Source organism: Sapajus apella, unplaced genomic scaffold (genome assembly GCF_009761245.1).
Source record: "Sapajus apella isolate SASKATOON/1434 unplaced genomic scaffold, GSC_monkey_1.0 scaffold102, whole genome shotgun sequence".
NCBI classification, from domain to species: domain Eukaryota; kingdom Metazoa; phylum Chordata; class Mammalia; order Primates; family Cebidae; genus Sapajus; species Sapajus apella.
The window spans coordinates 3,740,352-3,764,566 of record NW_022437042.1 but is presented as its reverse complement, the minus strand read 5'-3'; the positions used below and the strand labels follow the sequence as shown (position 1 = coordinate 3,764,566).

Here is a 24,215-nt window from a genome sequence, read left to right as displayed (position 1 = left end):
AGTAAGGTTTTCTGGTGCTGTGTTGATGGAAATGAAAACGGGTGCAGCTGTTATGGAAAATGGTATGCAGTTTCCCCCAAAAAATAACTACTAATTAACTACCATATGTTCCAGCAAATCCTACATCTGGGTATATACCTGAAGCAAAGCAAATCAGTTTCTTGAAGAGGTATGTGCACTCTCATGTTCATTGTATGGTTATTGACAATAACCAAGATATGGAATATTCGTCAGCCATAAAAGAGAAGGAAATTCTGCCATTTACAACAACATGGATGAATCTAGAGGATATTGTGCTAAGTAAAATAGACGGAAAAAGACAAATGCTGCATTATCTCACTTTATTTGGAATCTAAAAATGTTGAACTCATAGAAACAGAAAGGAGGATTGGCATTTCCTGGGGCAGAGGGATGGGGAAAATGGGGATATATTAGCCAAAGGGCACAGACTTTCAGTTGTAAGATCGATAAGTTCTGGGAAGACAATGTACAGCTGGGTGACTACAGTTAATGCTGTATTTTGTATGTGAAATTTGCTAACAGGCTAGATAATAAATATATTCACCACAAACATATGGTAACTATGTGAGGTGACAGATGTGTTAACTAACTTGATTGTGGTAACTATTCCTCAATATATACATATATTAAATCATTATATTATATACCTTAAATAGATACAATTTTAGTTGTCAGTTGTACCTACTAAAACTGGTGCAAAATTGATGGTGAGGTTTTGATATCAGGTTTGTCTGATATATTTTTTCCACCATAGTAAGAAATGTACTTTTTATGAAAAAACAATAAAATCTCATTGTCAACAAACACAGAACTAATAAATTAACACTGTGTTAATCCAGTTATTAATTCCTTTTACAGATAAGTTAATAATGTATACAAGAGGAAATACAGTAAAGCATAGTCTTCATATCAATGAAAAATACAAATTATAGTAATTTAAGGTATTGCAATGTTCCTACCCAGGAAACTATGTTTTCGAGGAAGATGCTGGTACATTTATATGTTGTCAGTAGACACGATCATTGATTCGTTCCCCTTGGGAGCCTAGCATGACAAGATGACTATATGAAATAGTGTTACTTAAAAATCACAACACACAAGGATAATGCAAACTCAGTAGGGTGATAAGAAACTCTGGGAAGTGCCTAAAAAAATGGCTTTATGAGTAAAGATTGATTTATTTACTCAATTCCTGGCTTTCTCTACTTCGGGGATTATATTTAGTTTAATCATACACCCTCTTGATTATCTGACAAAAAGTGCAGATACTGTTAAAACAAAATTTGAACTTATATTCAAGTTCAAAGGGACTCTCGATCACTCTGATGGCCAACTATGGCCCCCAAATCAGGAACCCTCAAGTCTGGACAGTGTATCTTACCCCAGTAACTGCAATGAACTGAAACAAGTGCCACTCTAGAGACCTTCTCCCTCTACTGTCCATCCTAAGGCACTACTTTCATTAAAGTCACCTCCTACCCAGAACTCTTATTTCAGTTTTTCATGATACCAGATGCTGACATTCAGACTTCTTCCATGAGTTCCACTCCAAACTAACTTTCCAACTATATTTCCCATCCACTACAGAGTTCTCTTTAGGCTCCGCCTCCATCCCTCTCTCGTTAGACTTCACATGCATTTACTCTCCTGGCCATGCAGGCTGTGTTGCAGTTTTCTGCAGTAAATTTTAATTCAGTCTCTGCTGGGGTTGCTCATACTTTCTCCTTTAACTGGGAATCCCCTCAGAGCCTACTCAGCATCTGTCAAAATGTGACCTGTCCTGTGAGGTGCAAAGGACTTCCTTACTGACAGAACCCATACTTGCTTCTATCACAGGCTGCAAAGAACAAAGTCTCTTCAAATATCGTATTCCAGGCCCACTCCCATCTGGCGGTGTGATGTTGGGAAAGTCACAGAATTTCTCTGAGCCTCCATTTCTTCAGTTTCTAAAGAGAGTTTTTGCACCCTCCTCAGAGGATGGATATAAGGATTGATTAGCAAGACCCTGCTGCACAGGGAGCACCTGTGTGATGTCACCAGCATGAGCCAGCTCAGTCCCGTGCCCCTCAACAGAACAACCACATCCACTCAAAAGCAGAAGCTGACACTTCTGGTATGGCATCTTCAATCCCAGTACAGACCCGTGTACTCCCTATTTGATCTTGACCCCTTAACTCCAGCATCAGCTCAAGTGGACTGAGTCCTACCCATGGTCCTTGCCTGTATTAATTAACTTAAACTTCATGACAACACCATAGTGCAGGTACTGTCATGATCCTGATTCCACAGATGTGGCAACGGAGGCACAGAGAGGACAGCTAATTTACTCCAGAGTCGTGGAGGGAGTATGTAGTGCAGCTGGTGACTTTTCCTCCAAAATCTGAGGCTTCTCTAATGTGGGACAATCTCCTTCACCTACAGCACAATGGTCAGGCATTGGTCAGACAGTGTGGCAATCACCACACTTCCTGGTACAGGGCCCTGTAAACATAACAGCCAACAAAGGTTTACTGAGTGAAGTATATATAGGTACAAAAAGACTTATGGAACCATTATTTTCAAAACAAAACGTTCTGCCCCTGTTGCCAGAATAACCACCATCTGTCTTCTTTCAAGGACACTTGTGAATAAACACAAACAAACTGACGGAAGCAGGAAATGTGAGGCAGCTTGCTTCATCATCTCCATCCATTCAACAACCCCATGAGATAGTTATCATTGTTATTCCCAGTCTACAGGTGAGAAAACTAATACAAATGGAGAGTGATCAAGTCAGATTAGCCAGCTAGCAACAGGTACGCAAAGAAAAATTTCAGATTTCAGTCATTTAGCTCCAGAAGGAGTCAGCCAGCCTGAGGATGAGACATCTTAGTTAAAGTCAGAAAGAGGCTGTCAGATTGTCATCCCTTCCTATCTCTTCACAAGTGAATTGGCCAAATATTTTCTAGCTGTTTTCTTACCTATCCTCTAGGAACACGAGGTATGAGGGGTGCTCATCCATTAGGAACAGTCAGTGAGGTGATTAGAACCCACAATACATTAAGGGGCCCACAAAATGGTTTAATTTCTTATATAAAATGGGGTTGATGAAAAGGGTCACTGTGCAAGCAAAAATAGAATGAGTCACCCACATGATGAAAGATACGTTCTATGGTTAAAATCTATTCTCTATATTAGGACATTAGTAAGTCCTGCAGTATCTAGAAAACACTTCTTAAAGGAACAATCTCAGAGCACTCAATCTGTCCTGGTTGTCTATATTTGACAATACATAAAATGTATTTATTCCTAAGCAAGAGCTCAGAAAGATACTTGTAGAAAATGAGAGGGATAGCGGAATAGAGGGCTATGCAGCAGCAGGAAAGAAGGGAAATCATTGCAGGTCCACAGTACCAGCTCAGCACAGAAGGTAAGTGCGCTTTTGTAATGGTTCTGTAGCCAGAGACATAGCAGATGTTGTACTATCCAGTCACAACCAGAGGCAAAGAAGGGGCACCCCCTACAGTTTAAGAAATCTCAGATGCAGCTGGGAATGGTGGCTCACACCTGTAATCCCAGCACTTTGGGAGGCTGAGGTGGGCAGATCACTTGAGACCAGCAGTTCAAGACCAGCCTGGCCAACATGGTGAAACTTCATCTCTACTCAAAATAGAATAATTAGCTGGGTGTGCTGGCACACGCCTGTAATTCCAGCTACTCAGGAGGCTGAGGCATGAGAATTCCTTGAATCTGGAAAATGGAGGTTGTAATCAGCCTAGATCGTGCCACTGCACTTCAGACTGGATGATAGAGTGAGACTCTGTCTCAAAAAAAAAAAAAAGAAAAGAAAAGCAATCTCGGATGCTCTAAGCATTGTGCATGTTTCTACTCTTCCACTTTGATGTTGATTCATTACTAAAAATTAATAGTGGACTTTCTCAAGGAGTGTGCTGCATTTCTACAATGCACTTGCATGGCCCACATGCTTTGCAAGTCCAGGCCCAAGCTCCTGTTCCTGGAGACCTAGGAAGCATGGAGCTAGTGTGAAATCTCTCTTATTGCCATAAAATGGGCTGGCACAATTCGGCACAGCAGCTTCCTCTGGCAAGGCCCTCCACAAAGACCGGAGGAGGCAACTAAGATGAAACTTAAAGACCCAAGTTCCACACTTACGCATGCCTATCTATAGCACAACACATGCAAGCATCCACCGCATTCTGCTCCCTGCCCCAACACGTGCTCTCCCTGGCCCAGGGCAAGTCCAAGCCCCTGACCCATGGACACCTCAGCAGTCCCAACCCACCACACATAGTGGGAAGGAGAAAGACAAGAGAGGATGCCTGTAAGTGGATACACTGTTCCTGAGTCTAGACGCCAGAAGATCCTTCCAGACTACAAGTCACAGTTCTAGCCCTGCCGAAGAGATCATGGTGGCCCCAGCTCAGAATCTGCAGAAACACATAGTTCCATGCACAGCACTCAGGGCATGGAACCTCTGGACTGGTCTAGTCAGGATATCAACAGCTTGCTTAGCCCTGGATTCAAAGATGAGGAAGAACTACAGGGTCAGTGCCTAGATGGGACATATGCTTTAGTGATCTCAGGAAACTGAGGTTCCCTGGGAGAGGGAAGAGACTGGACGGTGGTATGCCTGTACTCTAAACTCACTGGGTCATGCAGGATGTAAAGATCCCACCTCAGCCTATCCTTGAACAAAGCACATCTATTACCTTACAGTGTCTTCGTACTTTCTCTAATAAATCTGCCTCTATTTACCTATGACTGTCTGTGACACCCGTCCCAGCCAGTCACACCCACGGCACAAAGGAAATTCAGATGGGGATGCTGGAGTAGGCTTATCAGGCAGCTGACCGTATGCAGCACAGTGACTTACTTGGCAAGCCTGCCAGAGGCTGAATGGAGTCCTGGGTCTATCTAGTTATTTATCAGGGTGATTCCTGACAAGTACAGGTCCTCCTTACTGGCAATGATGACAAATGCAAAAGCAATTCAAAAGGTCATAGTTTTCCTGGATGTAACTGAAACTCATGAAAGGCAAAGTCAGAGTCAAGTGTTGCCTGTTACTTCTACAAACAATACCCCACCTGGCCTAAATAAAAATTCCCAACAGCAAGGTCACTTCACCATCTTAGGCCAAACACACCATTTACAGGTAGATTCCTGCTTAAATGTGAATCTTGAGATTAACAAGAAGTTATATTAGTTTTTAAGAGATGAGGAAGTCTCAAAATGGATGATCTCTGATAATAGGGAGAGCAATTATGATACTAGGATTAGACTACAGTCCACAGCAGACTTCCCTTTGGAAACAGCGCTAACTTCCACATCTGCCTTGATCCAAAAAATAAACAACACTGGCTGACTCTGTTGGGCTTATGTGATGAAATCTCTTCAATCTCAGGAAGCACTCATTCTTTACAGGAATCCCGCTCCTGGAGGTGTCCAGCTTGTGAAGATGGTTAATTAAAGGAGTAATTACCCATTTAACTATAAAAATTGGGCCAGTTTTGCCAAAATGCTTCTGTCCTGGATGTTCCCCCTAAGAATACTTTTTTTTCTCATTTTTAGAATGGACCCACTCAGTTAGCAGGTAACCTCATGGAACAGGCCTAAAGCTTTCATACTTTTCTTGGGTGCTAGCTGCAAAAAGCCAGTTAACCTTCCCCTACCAGTGCAGGCGGTAAATACACCACAGTATCAGCTAAGGCAAGGCACTGAAGTGTTACAGCCTGACAGAGCTGACTTAGTTTAAAAAGGGGTACTGATTCCTGTCATCTCCCTGTTCAATTCTCTGGTATGGCCTATGCTTAAAGCCATTTCTAATATGAAAGCTAACTATAGACTACAAACAGTTAAATCAGACTATTCTATTCATTAGAGCACCTCTACCAGATATCATCCCCTTTATGACTGACATACAAAATAATAAGAGTAAATGATTTGGAGTAACACTTGGCTAACTTGTGCTATCCCATAAAAATTCCATATGAGAGTCAGCCACACTTCACCTTTAAGGGTCAACAGTACACCTTTTCTGGTTTCCTATGGGGTACTTAAATAGCCCTGTGATTGCACACAGGCTTTGATGACAGCACCTAGATACCTGCCTCACACGCCCATTAGAAATTTGGCTTTGGCATTATATTGATGATGTCCTCCTCAGTGGACCTGACCAAGACTCCGTCTTAAAGACCATCACAACTGTAAGTAAACACATCACTGAGAGGGGATCGGAAATTGCCCCATATAATACAGGGACCCTTCCAGTCTGTTAGATTTTTGAGCTGTTTGGAACACAGAAGAGTGAATTATTCCAAATCACCCTAGAAGATAAAGACAAACTTGTAGTGCTCAACGTCCTACACTGGTAAATGAGGCCCAAGATTTAGTAGGAATGTTTACATTCTGATACCAACACATTCCTCACCTACAATATTTGATGGCCTACAACAACCCTGTCATTTGTAAGTCCTCGACTTTTCAGTGGTATCTGAACAACAACAGGCTCTAGATAAACTAAAGGAGGCTATCATGTCAACTCTCCCATGAGTGCCCCAAGAGCAGGACTTACAATTAGAGGTTTCAGGTACCCCAAAATTTGCTACCTGCAACCTCTGGACCAAATGAACAGGTAAATGATTAAGCATTGGCTTTTGGTGTAAGCAGCTTTCAGACTCAGCCCTAAAGTACTTTCCACTAGAGAGGCATCTCCTGAAGGCATAGTGGGAACATACCAAAACTGAAGCCCTTACTGGGGGACAGCCAGTTACCCTGTGAACTAAGATTCCTATTATGCCCTGGGTAATGGAAAAAGATCCTGGTAGAATTGGGCTATAACAGAGGCCTCTTTGTTATATGGAAACGATATCTAGAGGATTAAGTTAAACCTGGGCCAACTGGAGTACCACAACTCCATGAGGAAATAGCCATATACTCTGCTACTGAGGTTAACTCTTCAAAACCTGCCACTCTAGCTCAATAGGGACTGTAGAGAGGTTAGACCACACTCTCAAAAGAAAAAAGCAATGGTCTTTCTTGATTGATGGAGCAGGTATACAGTACAAGGGAACCAAACAATGAACAGGTACAGCCTATCACCCCTATTCAAATAGTGCAATTTCCATTTGGGGAATAGACCAAAGTGCCCAATGGGCTGTGTTGCACGCAATACTCCTAGCAATAGACAAACAGACTCCTAAGGTTTATATTTTTTACCTACTACAGGTTGGTGGATAATAAGCCACATACTTGGTCAGGAATTTGGTAAAGGCTGGAAAATACAAGGTTGATATATTTAGGATAAAGAAACGTGGCAAAAAATTGCCACAGTGGCTCCCACTGGCCATCGTGGTGCATCATTCCTTGGCTCATATCAAATAAAAATAGAGGAGGTATGCTGTAACACCAAGGATGACAAACAAACCAAGTCACCAAAACAGATAGGTATTTTGAAGGAAGGAGCATCACCAGAACTTTGGGATGAGTCACTCTACTCCTTCTATCAGTGTAACATGAGAAGTCAGGGCTTTGGACATCGTAGGGTTATGAAAATGAATTCTTAATAGAGGATTCAACTCAGTAGAGAGATATTTACAGAAACCCATTAGGGACGGTATCACATGTCAGAAATCTAGAAACTGGGTCTACTGCATGAGAGGAAAAGTGCACAGGGGAGAAAGGCCACATCGTAACTGGACAATTTATTTCATTTGGTCTTTTCCTGCAGTGGCAGGAGCCATTAAATATGTCGTAACATTGGTAATAAACAGGCTTTTGTTGGCTTATATATGCAATGCACTAACCTGTGGTAATGTCATTGGGGTCAACAAAGGTGCTTTTTCAGCCATTGTGAGTACCATAAGTTACACACTCAGATCAAAGCTCTTATTTTGCCACAAAGCAAATCAACAATAGGCATCACAAAAGAACGCTGATTCTGGTTTCCACCTACCTTTTCTTCCTAAAGCAATGGGTACCTTAGAAACTCTTGAGTACACCCTGGAAATCTGAAATGTGAAAAGACACACCTCCTGCGATGTCACAGATGTCCTAGCTAGGCTACTACACACCATGGCTAAAATTCTTGTAGATATTTCATGTAATAACTGATTCTAGGCCAAAATTGTGCATGGCGTATGTGGCCAAGAGACAGGGAGGAGTACATAACCTAGCAAGCGCCAACCTGAGGAGGAAATGTCTTGGTTAAAGTCAGACAGAGGCTGCCAGCTTGCATTGTAAGCAAAAGTTCTCTAAAAAGGAATGCAGAGGAAAAAGACTTTATTCCAGTCAACAACTTGCAAACTGAAAATGCAGCCTTTAGTGTAAAAGGAAGGTGCATTCCAGAGAACAGAGGGAAGGTTTCGCTTTTCTAGAGATGATTCTGTTCAGGTACCCAATCAGGTCCGTGTATGCAACTCGCTTAGCGCAGATGGGTCAACACAGCTGAGTTCTGATTGGTCAATATAGCTGAGCCCTGATTGCCTGAAGCAGCTGAACCTTGATTGGTTGGTTTAGGTGAACTCTGAAAGTCCTTAAGTTAAACAGAGTTGTGGGTTTTAGAGGTGTAGGTGTGTGGCCGCTGGTCAGCATATGGCCATTTGCCCATTTGGCTATACTTTAAATTTTTACATATTTGGCTATATTTTTAATTTAGGCCCAGTTAGTCACTTGGGATCCACCTGGAAGAGTTGCTTCTTTCAGGTTCACATTTGTTCCATCTCTTACCATGTTTTTGAAAATAAATTGGTCAACCAACAATTTTTAAGCTATTTTCTTACCTAGCCTCTGGGAACATGAGGCAAGGGGGACTTAATCCTTAGACAGTAGGTGAGGTGACTAAGACCCATGATACATTTAGAGGACTAGACAAATAATTTCTAATATAAAATGGAATTCATGAGAATGGTGGTTGTGCAGGTAAAAAAAGATTTATCAAGCACATTGTAAGGCAAAAGTTCATCTTTAGAAGGTATTTTCAATATTTAGGAAATTAACAACTTGTAGAGTATCTATAAAATGCTTCTTGAAACAAAAAACACAGAGCTCTCAGTGTGGCCTGGTTCTCTTTAATTGGACAGTAAATACAGTTTATCCCTCAGAAAGCGCTTAGAAAAATATTTTCAGAAAAAGCCAGGAGGAGCGAGAAGGGGGCAAGGCAGCAGCAGGAAAGGGGGGATTCATCCAGGTTGACAGGGGCCCAACACAAGGGACATGTGCCCTTTCGTAGAGGGTATTCAACTAGAGACACAGAAGCTGACACAAAGACATTGCAACACCAACAGTTGCAAACATAATTTTTAAAAACAGAAAGAAAGGCTGTGCAGTGTAAGGGTTCTTTGATGCAGTAAGCACTGTGAAGTTTTCTATACTTGTACCCTAACACGGATTCATTTCTAAAAGCCAATAGGCAATAAACTTTCTCAAGGGGCACACTGTTAATTTTTTCTTTAATTGTGTTTCTGGTTTTTTGCTTACTTTTTGCAGAGTGCATCTAAGCAGCTAGCACATTCTGCAAATCCAGTCCCAAGCTCCCGTTCCTGGAGGCCTGAGAAGCATGGCAGGCTCCTAAGTTAATTTCTTGTATGTTAGCTTAATTTCTAACCCCTGTCAAGTACTAACTACTGGATTTGGATGGCTGGTAGAAGAGGAAACATTTCTACAAGGCCTCTGGAACTGTCATGAGGTCGGCCTGTTACACCTGGCAAATCTGCTTGCCCAATTCTGCACAGCGGCTTCCTCTGGGAAGACACTCCACCAAGACCAGAGTAGGCAGCTAAGATGCAACTTGTAGACCCAAGTTCGACACCCACGCATGCTCATCTACAGCACAACACATGCAAGCATCGCCCACCCTGCTCCCCAACACTCCGTGCTCCCTGCAACGCAGGGCGAGGCCAAGCGCCTGACGCATGCGCACCTCAGTAGGCCCAGCCTACACAATGACTGGCAGGAAGAAGAAACCCAAGAGAGGAGGTCTCTAAATGGATACACTGTAACCAACCGAGTCTACCCGCCAAAAACAGAAGACCCTCCCAAACTGCGAGTCACAGTTCTAGTCCCGCCGAGGAGATAGTAGGAGCTCCCAGCTCAGAGTCTGCAGAAGCGCACAGCTCCATCCACAGCACTGACGGCATGGAGCCACTGGACAGGTCCAGCCAGGGTATCACCAGCTTGTTCAGTCCTGGAGTCGACGAGGAAGATGTACTACAGGGTCAGTGCCTGGACATGTACTTTAGCAATCTCAGGAAACTGAGGTTCCCTGCGAGAGGCGAGTGGACTGGATGGTGGCCTGGCACCACCACTGCTCTGAGTACAGCCCTTCAGAGCCTCCTTCCCACACCCTCCGCTCCAATGCCTTGATATTTATCTTTCGGTTTCTACTTTTCCAGGTGTGGAGGCTGCGGTGCTGTCTCTTATTGAAGAGTCCGAAGAGGAGGAAGGGGAGGCACAGCCCAAACCTGAGCAAGGCGCAGCGGCAACAGCACAAAAATCGGCAGGAGCCTACGGAGGAGAAGAAAAAATAGGTGGCGGCGTTGGCGCAGGAGCTCCTGGCCCCCTAGAAGACGAAAACCACGAGGGCATCGGCGGCAGCAATGGCGACGATGAGCACAGCAAGGAAAACAACAAGGAACCCGGACAGCAGGAGCCGCCTCCCCAGGGTGCCAGCTCGGGACTAGAGCCTGGTAACATGCAGCGGCCTTTCGTCCACGCCTTCACCCGATCCCAGCGGCGGGAGCTGGAAGGAATTTTCCGACGCACGCAGTTCCCCAGCGAGTTCCTACGGTAAGCCGGTTGCTCTAGTTGGCGGCTGTTTGCAGGGAGCACGTGCTGCTCCAGGGCAACATTTGGCTCTCCCCCAGCTCCTCTCCACCCAAATCCCCTCCTGAACCAAAAACCACCTAGAGCCTGGAATCGCTGCCGTCCCCTCCCCACTGACCCCTGACACCTAGTGGGTTCTGGAGTGGGGCTATGCCTACTGGACATCATGCAGAATTTAAATGAACCAAGTTGGGCAACTCTGGCCTGAGGTCTGTTATGATAAGTAACTCGTAACTCAGCCAAGGCAGAAATAAAGGTAAGAAGCCTAAGGCGTGGTAAGCAAGTGCAGGGTCGCATACTGCCTTTATTTAAAATTCTGAGAAGTCTGTTGTTTGTCATGGGTTTCTTTGGCATTAATTTTTCTAAGTTTCAAATATTATATTGGAATATCATTTATCTTGATTACTGATTTTTTTTTTTTTGGCATCTCCTTAATTTGGGGCCTGAGAGAAAAGTTCCCAATGTGAAGCTCAGCTGGATGTTACACAACAGCCTACTGCGTGTAGGGGAGTTAGTGGAATAAAAGATTAAACACAAGAATGAAACGATACCCACAAATCCAAATGCTGAACATATGTGGTTTCTTTCCGCAGAAGGGCGCTTGCAAGACGCATGAATGTGACTGAAGTCACAGTGCAGGTCAGTAAATGGGAAAAAGCAATCGGGCAGGGCAGCCATTCTAAAACCTGCTTCAGGGCTTAGACACAACTTTAACCTAGACATTGCCACGCTGGTGTTTTTGTTGCCTTTTTCATGTATAGGAAATGAGGTGTGAACTTTGGGATCTTTGTGGCTGGAAAATGGGGTGAGAAGAGCTGGCTTGTGGAAATTTCTCATTACCAGAGGGAACATGACTATCCACGGGAAAAAAAAAATCAGTACTGAATTATTTCCTGTATTTCTGTGTCTGAAATATGTTATATATTTAGATAAATTATAAATGTATAAATATATATGTTCCAAATTACAAATATATATGTATATATTATATAACAGTATAAATTAAATGTAGCATAGTATATGATAAGGTTCGACTCCTAGCACTGGTATACTGTAAGTAGCACTTTCATGTAGAGGCATACTAGGGTTTTCTGACATGGGAATTATCCAAAGAGCTCCATTAAACTAAATTATTCAATATATTTAAAACCAAGCATAAACTCTTTGGTTAAGAATTTATAAATGTTTAGGCACTGGGGTAAAGGAATAATTCACAACCAGAATATGTTTCCTTAAGCTGAGACTCATAGGCAGGGGATAGCATAAAGTTAAATTGCCTGGCTTTCCTATTGTTGTTTTTAAGTATTTGGTAAAGCCTTGTAGAGAGTGGCAGCTCTAACTTTTAATTTTCTGAAATACTTTGATATGCCAGCCTGAAAGCACTGCTGACCTAATTGGTTGTGCATTATGGTAGAGACAGGGAAAAGGTTTGCAACCTTTGGAAATTTGTCTAGAAACCAAAGCAAACTAAAAAATCAATTTTGAACAAATTTCCAGCAACCTAAAAAGGATAGAAGTCTTGGGCAAAAATTGTGTACAGTCACACTTATGTCTTGGGGAAAATGCATGCATTCAACTTTTTTTTTTTTTTTAATTTTATTGAGACAGAGTCTTGCTCTGTAGCCTAGGCTCCAGTGCAGTGGCAGGATCTCAGCTCACTGCAAACTCCGCCTCTTGGGTTCAAGTGATTCTCCTGCCTCAGCCACCCAAGTAGCTTGGATTACAGGCATAAACCACCATGCACAGCTAATTTTTGTATTTTTAGTAGAGACGGAATATCACCATATTGGCCAGGCTGATCTCAAACTCCTGACCTCAAGTGAGCTTCCTGCCTCGACCTTCCAAAGTGCTGAGATTACAGGTGTGAGCCACCATGGCTGGCCCTGCATTCAACTTTTGAAATTACCAAATTCATCAGTGAATGTTTTCTTGAGCAATTTCTAACATTTAAGATTTTTTTTTTTCTTCTAGTTTGTGGTACTATTAGCAAGAGATGCATTTGCTGAAATGTGTTGATAGTGGGGGATGGCTCTCAGTTCAAGCTAGACTCTTACCTTTGGTAATTTGAAATACCTTCTTATTTGCTCAATAATAATTAATTTATAGGTGAATGGATGCAAAGGAATATTTGCAAAAAAGGAAAGCAAGAAAGAAAAATCTGGAAGACCTTAATAGCTCTTCTGCAGAGCACACGTGTGTGAGTGCAGTGAGGGAACTGTGCTGAGGTTTTGTCAATGGTGGCATGTAGAAAAGCAGCCTGACAAAATGGGGCACTGAGCGATGGCATCCTATTGCCCTCCACTTTCTCAGGCAGACAATGCAAATTTGGGATAGAAGAAATATTGACGTTTTGGTGAATTGCCTTTCCCCTCCCCAGGTTTACCTAGCATTCACTCAATGCAATTCTAAAGGAAAAATGACCACTCTCACTCAGCAAATAAGGAAAAAGGCATGATGTTCTTATCTATTGCCAAACATTTCAGCATGAATATCTCAAAAAAACTTTCAATACATGTTTCATCCTTCTATTTTGTAAAGATAGTAAGGGCTGTTTAATAAAACCAACACTGAGAATAGGGACCTAATGTTGGTCCACAGCACATTTAGCTTACTTTTGGCATTGCTTTTGTTATGAACCTTTGACCACTGGTACATTTGAGTTGTCTCTTTATAAGCACTATTACAATAGACTTTAAATTTAGACTATATATTTATGAGGGAGAAACATTCCAAATAGTAAGATGGGAGAAGGAAATGGGGCACCAAACAGGAAGAAGAGGCCCTTTGTCCCATAAAATTTGCAGTTTGGAAACTTCCAGAAGCATAAAAATACAATGGAAATGTCATTAATTAGAAGCTGGGGGGATAGTGCTATTTAATGGACAGGTTTTATTCTTTTAACAGTTGGCAGGTGTTTAGGGAGTAGTGTTTTTTGATACTTTCTCCACATTACTACTGAACATCTTCAGAGATGCCTACTTGGACTTTCCCTCTTTGTGAATACTCAAGAGATTGGGATCTTCTGTCTGAGTAGCAGGGCTAGATGGCTGAAGGCATCCCGCAGAGCTGAGCAATCAAGTCTGTGTCCCAGAACCTGGGACTGTAGGGAGAACCAAGTGAGCTGACCTTGTCCTGAGCCTGGGAAGGTTTGGAGGGAGGGATGGATTGCAGCATGCAGAATTAGCAATGCTTCCTTTCCCCCAAACTTTAACTGGGCAAAGCTTTCTGAGAATTTTTGTGAATTTGGAAAGCATTTGTGTCCTCCTTCCACGAAACTTCAAGCTGAAGTGTGAAGACAGTGCCCAGTGTGTCAGAGATCCTCTTTACACAGCAAGGCAATTCATAAACTCCCTGGGCCCCCTGTGACCAGACATGCCTTGCAATACCATCTTTTTAATTCTCAAGGAGTTTTGGAAGATGAATGATCCCTTAGAATTTCTTGAAGGAAAGAAAACTTGTTTTAAAATACAATGTACTCCTATCTGTTTTTCACTTCACACTGAAGATGGTCTTTTCAAAAATGGGGCCTGTTCCCCTTGATATGACTTTAAAAGGCACCCCCCCCACACTTTTTTTTTTCCAAGCTCAGCTTTCCCCACAACCAGGGTGACAGTGGCCTAGTAAGTAGGAGTTAGTGGCAGCTGGATAGCTGATGGTCAGGTGTCCAGAAGCAGATGAACCACACATAGCAATAAGCAGCAGGGACCAAGTCCCGTTCATCAGCTACACCCATACCCAAGAGTGAAAAAAGTAGTATTACAGATAGGAGGAGAGAGAAAAAGAAATGAGCCAAGCCAGAGCATAGGTAGCACACCCTTGGAGCTCGCTGGGGGAAAGGTGTGGTGTTCACCTTTCTAAAATATTTTACTAGTAAGGAAGTAGCTTGTCTTGATGCAATTGAAAACGTTAAGAACACAGAGAGATGCCTGTTGTGTTTTTTCCATGATTATATGAAATGTTCAGTATACTAAACCTTTTCCTTTTTTCCTCTGATTCAAGATTTGGTTTGAGAATAGAAGAGCCCGCTGGAGGAGACGTCAGAGGGCATTAAGGTTGAGAAACATGTCGCGCCCCATGCACATGGGCCAGCTTGTCATGGTACCCGTGGTTATCCCCTATAATGCTATCCTTATCCAGGAGTGGGATGGAAGATGGTTTGTTCTGGAGCCACAGCCATTCTGGCAGCCTGTGTTCCCCATGCCACCTTTTCCTCCTCTTTTCTTTTCTCCTTCACCCTTGTTTCGTCCACCTATGCCTCCCCCTGTCCAGGCCCAATTTGGCCCATTCTGTTTTGTTATCGTCCATTTCTTCATATTCTCCACTGTCTAAGGGATAGTCTCTGTGCCACTTTTTGCCAGTGTCTTTGAGCCAGATTCATATTTTTCATAGCACCCCATCAAGAGCTCATCAAATATCTATTAAATATATTAACAAAAAGTACAAGTACATTGACCCTGAGAGTTTTTCCTTTAGTATGCAAATTTAATACTATCTAGCTGACAAATGCCTAGGGTAATGAAACAATTTACCATGAAATTGGACGTCTGAAATAGGAGGAATAAAAAAGAGGTCTTGCAAATCTATAACACCTACTTCTATGTGCATGTCTAACACATTTATGTATTGTCACCTATACAATGTTTCATTACCAAAAATATATAAATGAGCTCTGATTAATTGGCCTAAAGAAAAAATAAGCACTTAAATACTATATCTGAATAATAGAAATGTTAAGCCTAAATGTTTTTTCAAGTTCATGTGACTTTAGTAAATATTTAATAAATGACCTGGTTTTGAAACTATTGGTAAAATATAATTAGAAATGTCTTCAGAATTGTCAACATATATTATTCTTTAGATTTCTCAAGCAGTTTACTGTGTACCTCTGGCAGATATTAAAAGGTGTCCACATTTGCATGAGTGTTATAAAGCATTATGAAGCTTGCAACCAAACGTAGAATTAGCTTTGTTTTTGTAATGTTTTACATAAATAAAGCATTTAACATTGTTGGTTTAATAAAAACAACTAAACCCTGAGTTATTGGCCAAAAACAAACCTCATTTATTTAACCTTATGTGTCTTACTTAAACACCCAAAAAACACATATATCAATACTTTTAAATGATGATTGCCACAGTTTTCCTAAGTAATCTCCATAAACTAAAAATTCGTTAAGTATGTAAATATAATTTACATGCTTGTAAATAAACTTAGGTAATTTAAAGTCTAAAGTTATACTTAATCAAATATTAAACATTAATTATATGTTTGCATCATTTTCAATGTTTTTAAAAAATTATTGGAAAACATTTTTCTAAAAGTATTTTTTATGTAAAGTAAAATAAGTTTTGTCTAATTCAAAAATTATTTAAAGGTTATTTATGAAACAAGGTAAAAGAAACCAGTAAATAAGAGAGCGATAAAGAATTTTATAGATATAAAAGGTATTTGGGGTAAGAGAGGTTAAAAGGAAAAAAAAATTATATGAGAAAGAATCCTTTATGGTAAATTATTTATTTATAAATTTATTTATTTATTATTTATTTTGAGACAGAGTCTTGCTTTGTTTGCCCTGGCTGGGTGCAGTGGCATGATCCCAGCTCATTGCAACCTCCACTGTCTGGATTCAAGCAATTCTTCTGCCTCAGCCTCTGGAGTAACTGAGACTACAGGCATGTGCCAAAATGTCTGGATAATTTTTGTATTTTTTGTAGAGGTGGAGTTTTCCCATGTTGGTCTCACTGGTCTCAAACTTCCAGCCTCGAGTGATCCACCTTCCTCGAACTCCCAAAGTTCTGGGATTATAGGCATGAGCCACCATGTCCACACTTGTATTGTAAATTCTTGTGCTAAAATAAAATAACTGGTTGTTTACAAAATAGGAATGTTTAGGATAGAACAGGAAGTCCAAGCATGTCATAAACAGTTTGTATAATTTGTAATAAGGTTTGTAGAAAGAGAATTTATGAGAAAAAAATAACTACATGATCAAGTCATGATCAAGTTGGCTATAGTTAAAAGGAAATGATTTTTAATAGTCTTTCTAGAATTTGCGCTTTGGAATGAAAAAAACACTAATACACTAAAGAATTGGTTAGAACAACAACATTTTCTTCAGTTAACTGATTTACTCTTAGGAAACTTACAACAGATTTTTATTTTTTAAACCCAAAAGTTCAACTTCTAGTGCATATTTGTGTTTCCAGCTTTCTCTCCTCTTTGACAAAGCCAGAGATAATAGCTCTCTCTCCTTCACCTTCCTGAATTATCCACCCCCTGTTTAGCATAAGATCAATAAAGAACCATAAACACAGGCAACCGGTGGCCCATGCTCCTGCTCTGCCTATGGAGTAGACATTCTTTTATTCCTTTCCCCTATAAATAAACTTGCTTTCACTTAACCCTGTAGACTCACCCAGAATTCCTTCTTGTGCAAGATCCTATAAACCCCTCTTGGGGTCTGGATCGGGACCCCTTTCTAGTAACAGAGGGAGCTCCCAGGTCTCAGCAAATTTTCCTTTTGGTTTAAGCAATAAAGATAGCCCATGCTGGTACCCAACACCCATAGAAAATTTGTTAAAGGGCAGGGCCACCTCCACTTAGAGTCCCTCCAGTTGGTTGCCAATTTATAAACCAAAAAGTACGTGAGAGAAGTCTCGATCATTACAGAGGGAGAGGTTGCATGCACAGTGTGTTTACTAGAGTTGTATCCATGCTCAGTTGAGGTGTTCTTCCCTCACCAGTCAATGACCCCAGAGTATGTCAGATAAAGCCTGCAATTTTGTTTCTTAATGCACATGCTTGAGCCCGCTGGCCAAACTCCTGAGATCTTTTAGGAAGCTGCTGATCACCAGTGTCATGTGTTTCCATTTATTGGGAGACTGCCTTTCCCTGGCTCTGGCTGCAACCAATTATTATTGTAGAGAGACAGTTAACAACAGCCTTGTTCCATTCAGGCCTTCAGCTGAGTGGGTGAGGCCCACCAACAATATGGAGGGCAGTTGGCCTCACAGAGTCTACCTGCTCCAATGTTCATCTCACCTTAAATCACCCTCACAGACACACCAGGAGTAATGTGTGACGCAAATTGCTGGCCACCCTTTGGCCCAGTCAAATTGATATGTAAAAATAACCAATATAGTAGGCTTACTTGATAAAAGAGGAATGTCAGGATTTAGACAGGATTTTAGCACTTGCAGCTATCAGCCTTGCTGGGCATAGGCGAAAGGAGGAAACAATCAGGTCAGAATGAGGGAGAAGTGGAAAATAAAGATGGAAGATAAGGGAAGGGATGTTTGGGTAGGCAGGAAGGTGGAAAGGGAGGAGATGGAAAAAATAAGAGTAAAAAATAAAAGGATAGGATGGAAGAAATGTAATTCCAGAGGAGCATGCAGAGGCCTGAGAAGAAAGGCTCCCACTTTCTCTCATTCCATTTCCCCCACAACACTATGTAGACCATTACTTCCTAGAGCCTCTCAGGCAGATTTTCCTGAATTCGGGAAGAAGCTAACAGAGTAGAGACCTGCAGGCTTCTCCTGAGGAATTCTCCCTAATAAGCACTGTCTCCTTGATACATGTCACCTCCTCAGTTCTCCCAGGAGGGCACAGTGAGCTGCCTGCCCTCTCTTCCCTGGAGGTTTGTCCCACTCAACAGAGCTCAGGTAAACTTAGGCAAGCAGGGCACATAAAGCCCTGCATGTATATCTCCTGGAGAGCATGCACACACTCATCCTGGATGGACCTGCCCTCATTGACAGAGGATTCCCAAAGCTTGGTCTGGAATGGTGATGATGAGGTTGTAGGCAATTCATCACTGTACAGAGCACCATGCTTTTTAAAGTGGACACAGCCTTGAATGGGGGAGGAGGTAAGTTTTGACTTACACATTTGTAAACTCCTGCTGCAGAGGCCACTTTTGTTCACCTCTGGGAAATAGCAGTCTCCCTTCCCTGAAATATTTTTGCCTGCAAGTAGCCTATGCTAAACAGCTTTCATGACTCTGTCTTCTGGGCAAACAAGAATCCCCTTCACATCTCCCATTTGAAGTCTTGGCCTAGCACCTGTCACCAGGGGCTCCATGGATTCCTAGGGGAGGTCTTGCTTCCTTTGCCCCAAAAGCTTAACACGAAGGAACCTGGAACTCTCTCTTCCCCTTTGGATTTCAGCTACCTTCGAGCTGTGTGTTTCCAGTTCCTGTTCTCTGTGAAGTACAGTTCCATATCCTGTATCAACCCATTTCATTTTCTTATCAACCCTAGGAAGTGACCATTACCATCCCCATTGTATACATGAGTCTCAGAGAGGCCAGAGAGCCTGTCTAAAGTCACAAGGCTAGTCTGTGGTAAAACCGGGATTTGAATCTTTTCTGGCTGCCTTCACTTCTCTATCCCCACCTCCAAATTCCCCTGCCTCGCTACTCCATGTCCACATGCTCTTTCTGTGTCCACGTTCTTGAGGTTTGTGGGGTCTTCCAGAAGCAAGTACAGCACTTTCTCCTGGAGAAACAGGACATAGTTAATCACCTTCTTCTCTTTGTTATGATTGAGACCAATCATCTTCAGGTGAGAACAATTTCCATATCTGTGTGATTAATAGCAGGGCTTCTCAAATTGGGAATTTTGTGGACTAATAAAAATAAAACTGGGTCCCAACAATTTCCCCCATTAAGGCCATTTCAAAGAACACCATTCACTACCATTAATCCTACCAGAAATCATAGTTACACCTTATAGGGAGATGTTATGATGAACCATCTTCAATGTGTCATGTGCTAGGGCTTTATATGAATTATCTGATTCAATCTTCAGCAAAACCCTATTCAATAACCCTATTCAATAGGCACTGTTACTATCCTCATTTTGTAGACACTGAAACTGAGAAGGTTATATTCATTGCTCCTGAGTCTCTAGTGATAATATCATCAGACTCTCTCACATCCTTGTTTCATAAGAGACATGTTTCAAAACAAATGATTAAGCACACAAAAGAGGCCCTGACTTCAGAACTTGGGAAAGAATAAATAAAGCACAGATATTGAAGTCAGACAGCTTTTGGCTGGAGGCCTGAGCAGATGACTTAACACTCCCCAATCCCTCAGTTTGCTCAAGTGTAATAGGAAAATGTCAATGCTTACCTCACAGGGCTTTTGTGAGAAGTAGACAATGTAACATGCCAAGCACTTAACACAGTGACTGGCAAATAGAAAGGGGCTCAGTACATACCAGCCAAGGGATTTATCATCACTCCTTCTGGCACAGCCCTACATGCTCACCTTCTGCTGAGGTGAAACCACTGTTTCTTTTACCAAGGTCAGGTAGTTTCTGTGAGTGACTGTCCTCCCCTCTCCGTCTTCTACTTCCCTTCCTCAACTGAACCAAAAGGAAGAAATATTTGGGCCTTTATTTTGGAGGGGTGGCAGTTGAAATTGGTGTTGCCCTTAACTAAAGTCATATTCTCTCAGATTACAGCTGGATAAAAACTCCTTCTGAGGTTTCCCCAGAAACCTCAGAACAACGATCTGGTCACTCTCCGGGAGCAGGGTTTGTTGAGGGTGGGTAAGTCCACAAAAAGGATCTCATGGTTCTCCCAATTTATCACACTTCCAAATCCACTATTCCTAGTCTCTTCCACCCATTTTGTTTGCCTGCCTTCTTATTGGGAAGGTAAGGGGAGACAAGGAACTATGAAAGGCCAGTAGGAGGGATGCTCAGGGGTGATTTGTCTCCACAGAAGCGAAGTTAAACTTCCAGCATCTTATCCATCCTGTTGGAGTCCACAGCTCCATGGGGAGGTTCTAAAGTGGGTCGTTCTGTTGATAAAGATTCAGGCTCACTTCCTTGCTGTTGGAGGCAACAGACTTGGCTCCAATGAACTCATCAAGAGCCAACTTGCCAACAGCCAGGTCACCAAGTGACCAAGTAAAAATGCAGGCCATTCTCTGAAGGATCAAGTTGCTGTATGGTTAATTCACCAAAGCCTACACAAATCACTGATTTACCCAAAACCTTGACTGTTTCGTGTTGAAATACAGACTTTCCTGCAATTTTGGAGGTGGGGCACATTTGTATCGCTTAAGGGCTGTGAAAGGTCAGTGGTACAAGGTTCTCTCCCTGCAGACTTGTTCCATGCCTGTCTGTAGACTCTCCCCAGTCTGGGATGAGCAGCACAGGAAAAGTCTGTTTTCCTCCAGCATATGACCCTCTCCCCCATCCCTCATCCCCAGCTACAGAAACAGAGAACTTGGCTTGGATAGAGGCTTTGCCCTCTGTCCAGGGACTAGAGGGTATTCCGTTCCCTCTACAGAGGGCAAGGGCTCTATTCAGGGCCCCTGAGCTGGACAAAGCAGCCATTACAAAGGCAGTAATAGGAGTCTGGGGAGTTCCCCCATGCGTGGGCTCCCAAGACCCACCCCAGTTTCACACAGTCCAAAGCTGAGGAAATGTTGGCGACAGTTTCAGGTATGTCAGCAAAGCCCTTTCTCCCGGGGCCAGGTGGACTATGGGTAGGGGTTGTGTGTATCGGTGTAAATAACCCTGTAGGGGAACCGGTTTCCTCCCTCCCTCCAGTTTCACATGAGCCTCTGCGTGGTTAAACTGGACAGGAGCCTACTTCCCTTCTCAGCTTGGAGCCTGAAATAACTGAAAGGAAGGATGAATGCTCACAGGATGCATTTCAGATAGCAGCCATATTAAAAAACAGTGAATTCTGCTTTGGTTTCAGGTGCTATCTATGTGTGTGGATAATGCATACTATTGGCTCAGAGGGCATTTATTTTTCTGATAATTCCCCTGAATTGAAAAAAACTTTAATTGGATGGTAGATAAACGGACAAAGTATCCAAAGTATTTCCAAAACAACTGACGATGCACTTCTTTTACCATTGTAATGCTTAGCAAATAAAAATACAGTATGCTAAGTTAAATTTGGAATACAGAGAAACTACAAATACATTTTTGATACTTATTTCCTATGCAATATTTGAGATATATTTATGAAAATATTATTTGTTGTTTCTCTGTATGTCAAATTTATCTCAGCATCCTGCAAGGCTATTTTCTATTTTCCCAAAATCAGCATAATAGATAAAATATGCTTTTTAAAAGTTTCTATTTCTGTCATTTGGTCCTTTTTGTTACTAAGTTATTGTACCCAAGCAATGTATAAATTGTTATATAAAAATTCAAGGAAGTCAGAAAATCCAAAGCAGAAAAAACGGATCTACTTACATGAGGAAGAAATAACCAAGGTTCACATTGGTGAGGGTTCTAGATATCTGTATGCATAGAATGATGAAGAAGGATCAATGGTTGCAGGAATGTAGAATGAGAATTTTTTTCTGGTTTTTTTTTTTTTTTTTTTTTTTTTTATTCAGAGTCTTGCTCTGTCGCCCAGGCTAGAGTTCAGTGGCACAATCTCAGCCCACTGCAACCTCCACCTCCTGGGTTCAAGTGATTCTCCTGCCTCAGCCTACTGAGTAGCTGAGATTACAGACACCTGCCACCACACCCAGCTAATATTTTTTTGCATTTTCAGTAAAGACAGGGTTTCACCATGTTTTCAAGGCTGACCTTGAACTCCCAACCTCAGGTAATCCATCCACCTTGGCCTCTCAAAGTGCTGGGATTACAGGCATGAGCCACTGCACCCAGCCTAAAGAGAGAATTTAGTAAGACTGGAATCATGACATATGCTTGTTTAAAGTAGAAAGCACTACATTTAAAATTTCTATTTAAGAGAAGAAAAAAAAAACAGGCAATTGGAAGAACTGATGAACGTCAAAAAAAGTTCTTGTTTCTTGATTACAAAAAAAAAAAAAAATTCATAAAATACCTTTCTATTTCTATAGGATGTCCTGACCCTCCCAGCTTGTTAGTTTGCTTTCTTCATTTTTTTTTTTTTATTTTTTTCCCATTTATTTCTTTTATTGCATTTTAGGTTTTGGGGCACATGTGAAGAACATGCAAAATTGTTGCATAGGTACACACGTGGCAGTGTGATTTGCTGCCTTCCTCCCCATCACCTACATCTGGCATTTCTCCCCTTGCTATCTCTCCCCAGCTCCCCACTCCCCACCGTCCCTCCCCTATTTCCCCCCAACTGACCCCAGTGAGTAGTGCTCCCCTCCCTGTGTCCATGTGTTCTCATTGTTCAACACCCACCTATGAGTGAGAACATGCGGCATTTGATCTTCTGCTCTTCTGTCAGTTTGCTGTGAATGATGGTTTCCAGGTTCATCCATGTCCCTACAAAGGACCCAAACTCATCATTTTTGATGGCTGCATAATATTCTATGGTGTATATGTGCCACATTTTCCCTATCCAGTGTATCGTCGATGGGCATTTGGGTTGGTTCCAGGTCTTTGCTATTGTAAACAGTGCTGCAATGAACATTCGTGTGCATGTGTCCTTACAGTAGAACGATTTGTAATCCTTTGGATATATACCCAGTAATGGGATTGCTGGGTCAAATGGAATTTCTATTTCTAGGTCCTTGAGGAATCGCCACACTGTCTTCCACAATGCTTGAACTATTTTACACTCCCACCAACAGTGTAAAAGTGTTCCTATTTCTCCACATCCTCTCCAGCATCTGTTGTCTCCAGATTTCTTAATGATCGCCATTCTAACTGGCGTGAGATGGTATCTCAATGTTGTTTTGATTTGCATTTCTCTGAAGACCAGTGATGATGAGCATTTTTTCATATGTTTGTTGGCCTCATGTATATCTTCTTTTGTAAAGTGTCTGTTCATATCCTTTGCCCACTTTTGAATGGGCTTGTTAGTTTTTTTCTTGTAAATCTGTTTTAGTTCTTTGTAAATTCTGGATATCAGCCCTTTGTCAGATGGGTAAACTGCAAAAATTTTTTCCATTCTGTTGGTTGCCGATTCACTCTAATGACTGTTTCTTTTGCCGTGCAGAAGCTGTGGAGTTTGATTAGGTCCCATTTGTCTATTTTGGCTTTTGTTGTCAATGCTTTTGGTGTTTTGGTCATGAAGTCCTTGGCTACACCTATGTCCTGAATGGTTTTGCCTAGATTTTCTTCTAGGGTTTTTATGGTGTTAGGTCTTATGTTTAAAGTCTTTAATCCATCTGGAATTAATTTTAGTGTAAGGTGTCAGGAAGGGGTCCAGTGTCTGCTTTCTGCACATGGCTAGCCAGTTTTCCCAACACCATTTATTGAACAGGGAATCCTTTCCCCATTGCTTGTTTTTGTCTGGTTTGTCAAAGATCAGATGGTTGTAGATATGTTGTGTTGCCTCTGAAACCTCTGTTCTGTTCCATTGGTCTATATCTCTGTTTTGGTACCAGTACCATGCTGTTTTGATTACTGTAGCCTTGTAGTATAGTTTGAAGTCTGGTAGTGTGATGCCCCCC

The 24,215-nt window shown here is 41.9% G+C and overlaps 1 protein-coding gene across 1 annotated transcript; it reads left to right on the top strand.

The window, feature by feature from the left end:
- Window positions 1-11,425: 11,425 nt before the first annotated feature.
- Window positions 11,426-15,869, top strand: LOC116536566 (rhox homeobox family member 2-like). The gene is made up of 2 exons (XM_032258314.1): window positions 11,426-11,478; window positions 14,839-15,869. Exons 1-2 carry the CDS (start codon window positions 11,452-11,454, stop codon window positions 15,166-15,168), a joined length of 357 nt encoding a protein of 118 aa, XP_032114205.1. The 5' UTR covers window positions 11,426-11,451; the 3' UTR covers window positions 15,169-15,869.
- The last annotated feature ends 8,346 nt before the right edge of the window (window positions 15,870-24,215 follow it).

What these genes read in the sequence shown, in the direction of transcription:
- LOC116536566 (XM_032258314.1), top strand. Translation starts at nt 11,452, where the DNA reads ATGAATGTGACTGAAGTCACAGTGCAG. An exon ending in TGACTGAAGTCACAGTGCAG is followed by an intron (nt 11,479 to 14,838) that starts GTCAGTAAATGG and finishes CTCTGATTCAAG; the next exon opens with ATTTGGTTTGAGAATAGAAG.